Source organism: Aptenodytes forsteri, unplaced genomic scaffold (genome assembly GCF_000699145.1).
Source record: "Aptenodytes forsteri isolate BGI_AS27 unplaced genomic scaffold, ASM69914v1 Scaffold215, whole genome shotgun sequence".
Lineage (NCBI taxonomy): Eukaryota > Metazoa > Chordata > Aves > Sphenisciformes > Spheniscidae > Aptenodytes > Aptenodytes forsteri.
The window spans coordinates 495,964-497,982 of NW_008795910.1; the positions used below are offsets into that span (position 1 = coordinate 495,964).

Consider the following 2,019-nt stretch of genomic DNA (forward strand, 5'->3'; position numbering starts at 1 on the left):
TTGTGCTATTTCATAGGCAATGCGATGTAGGACAGATGTTTGGGAATCTCTCTCTAAGGGATGGCGGGATGAAATCGTTGGTGGCTGGCTGTCCCACTGGAGATCAGATTCCACTCCTTGTATGTATAACGTAAGAGGTTCTGCTGTTAGTGAGAACTTGATGTATTCAAAATTACTATCACAAGTCAGCTGGGAAAAAAAAATAAAGCTAAAACTTGTGGTCTCCTGCTGCCTCTCCTCCCAGGGGCCTCACAATGAAGGACATCTGTGGGAAGAGATGGCAGGTCTATTTTGGCATATTCCAGCTGGAGGGAGAGCTCCAATCAAGCAATATGGTGAGCGCTTGGTCATGTTAACAGAACGTAGAGGAGTTTTGTCAGGAATCCAAAATGAGATGTGCGTGAAACGCAGATGGGTGGTGGCAATTTTGGATGGCTTCCAAACGAGGCAGGTCAGCGCTCAAAAGCTCCCACCTACAGTGCATGCTCACAGCATCTGTCAAAGGCTGGAAGGAAACTGGATTTTGGTCGAGTTGTGAAAGATAGCACAGAAACCAAATTTAGCATTTGCTGTGGGTGCCATCCGTGTAATTGTTTTGGTTTTTTTCCTCCACTCTAAGCAGCCTGCAAAGCCCAAAACTTAAGGCCAGATTTTCTGACGTATTTCAGAAGTAATTGTTTGGATTTGGAGAGGCTGTGGATTGATGAAAGGTCAGACAAACATCTTGTGTAAGACTATTTTAATGGAGCTAACAAAGGAGAAGATGCAGGAAAAAGAGTCAAACCTTCGCATGAATTGCTGGTGAGGAAGAGTCAAACCTTCGCATGAATTGCTGGCAAATGGCAAAAAACATAGCAAAAAGCAAGGGGGGGGGCAGGGGAAGCACTGGGAAAGGGGACTGAGAGCAGCCTTTTCTATCTGAGGCAGTGTGAGCGTGCAAGTGAAAAGATTGCCATGTTTGCATTTCTTCAAACGCAGTGCTTAGTGGCTTTCTGTGAACGGCAGTTTATCTAAACAGCAAGTCATCCATTAGCAGATCTTGCTTTTTATGAATAAAACTGCGATCATCATCAGGCCCACACATATTTCATGGTGCTGAGAAGTGATGTAAGATGCGATGCTGTAAAACTTTCAAATACATCACCTGGATGCCATCACAGCACTGGGCAGGCAGTGCTGTTAAGCGTCATGTTAATCCCTAGTGTCTTTATTGCTTTCTATTGTTCCTCGTACAACAAAGGGAAGTTAAAATGGAATATAAACTAAGGTCCGCATTTAAAGGGGTCGTGATTTTGGGCACCCATATTGTATGCTGCATTCCCTGCCGTCTCACCAAGAACTGGAGCTGGGCTGCTCCGCTGGGTGGGTGACAGCAGCTGTAGGCCTCGAGGGAGACGGCAGCGAGTGAGGGAGGAGAGCGGCCACTGGTGAGAGTTGTGTCTCTGGGGCCATTGTCACCTCTCGGGTCCCTTGGAGCCGCTGCCTGTACCTTAGCCAAGAACTCACTCCCAAGTGTCCGTCTTCCCAAGGTGCTGCGTCTCCTTTGACTTGTTTGGGTTTTTGTAACCCTTGGAGGCATGTGCACCGTTTTGCTTTGGTGTGGAGAACAGCACCCGGCCCGGCAGTCTGCGCTGAGTCCAGGTTCCTCCCCCTCTTCCAGGGGCAGAGCAGCTTTGTCGCGAAGGCCGGTCTCGCGGTCCGGGCTCCTCCTGCGGTCCCGAGGCTCTGTTCTGTGGTTTCCTTCATTTGATTCAAACAGCTCCTCGGGTGCTGCGCTATGGGTTTTAGTTCTGCCTGCGTGTCTGAATTGCTCACCTCAGCTGGTAATAGTAAATTAACAGTAAAAGTAAAAAAGTAACAGTAAAGCACATTTGAATGGAAACAAACTCGGGCGTGGAGGCGAGGCAGCTCCTGTCGGGGCCCAGCAGCCCCCGGGAGAGATCAAGCCCGGGGCGAGGGAAGGGCCGGCGAGCACGCCGACGCGGTGCTCAGCCCTCCCGCCCCGCCGCAACCTCCCCC

At 49.8% G+C, this 2,019-nt stretch overlaps 1 protein-coding gene across 1 annotated transcript in view; it reads left to right on the plus strand.

The window, feature by feature from the left end:
- Positions 1–254: 254 nt before the first annotated feature.
- The window catches only part of TRPC4AP (transient receptor potential cation channel subfamily C member 4 associated protein), a 39,084-nt gene continuing 37,319 nt past the window's right edge, over positions 255–2,019 (plus strand). The window contains exon 1 of the mRNA XM_009284589.1: positions 255–335. Coding sequence (XP_009282864.1) covers positions 255–335 — 81 coding nt within the window. The remainder of the gene's footprint in view (positions 336–2,019) is intronic.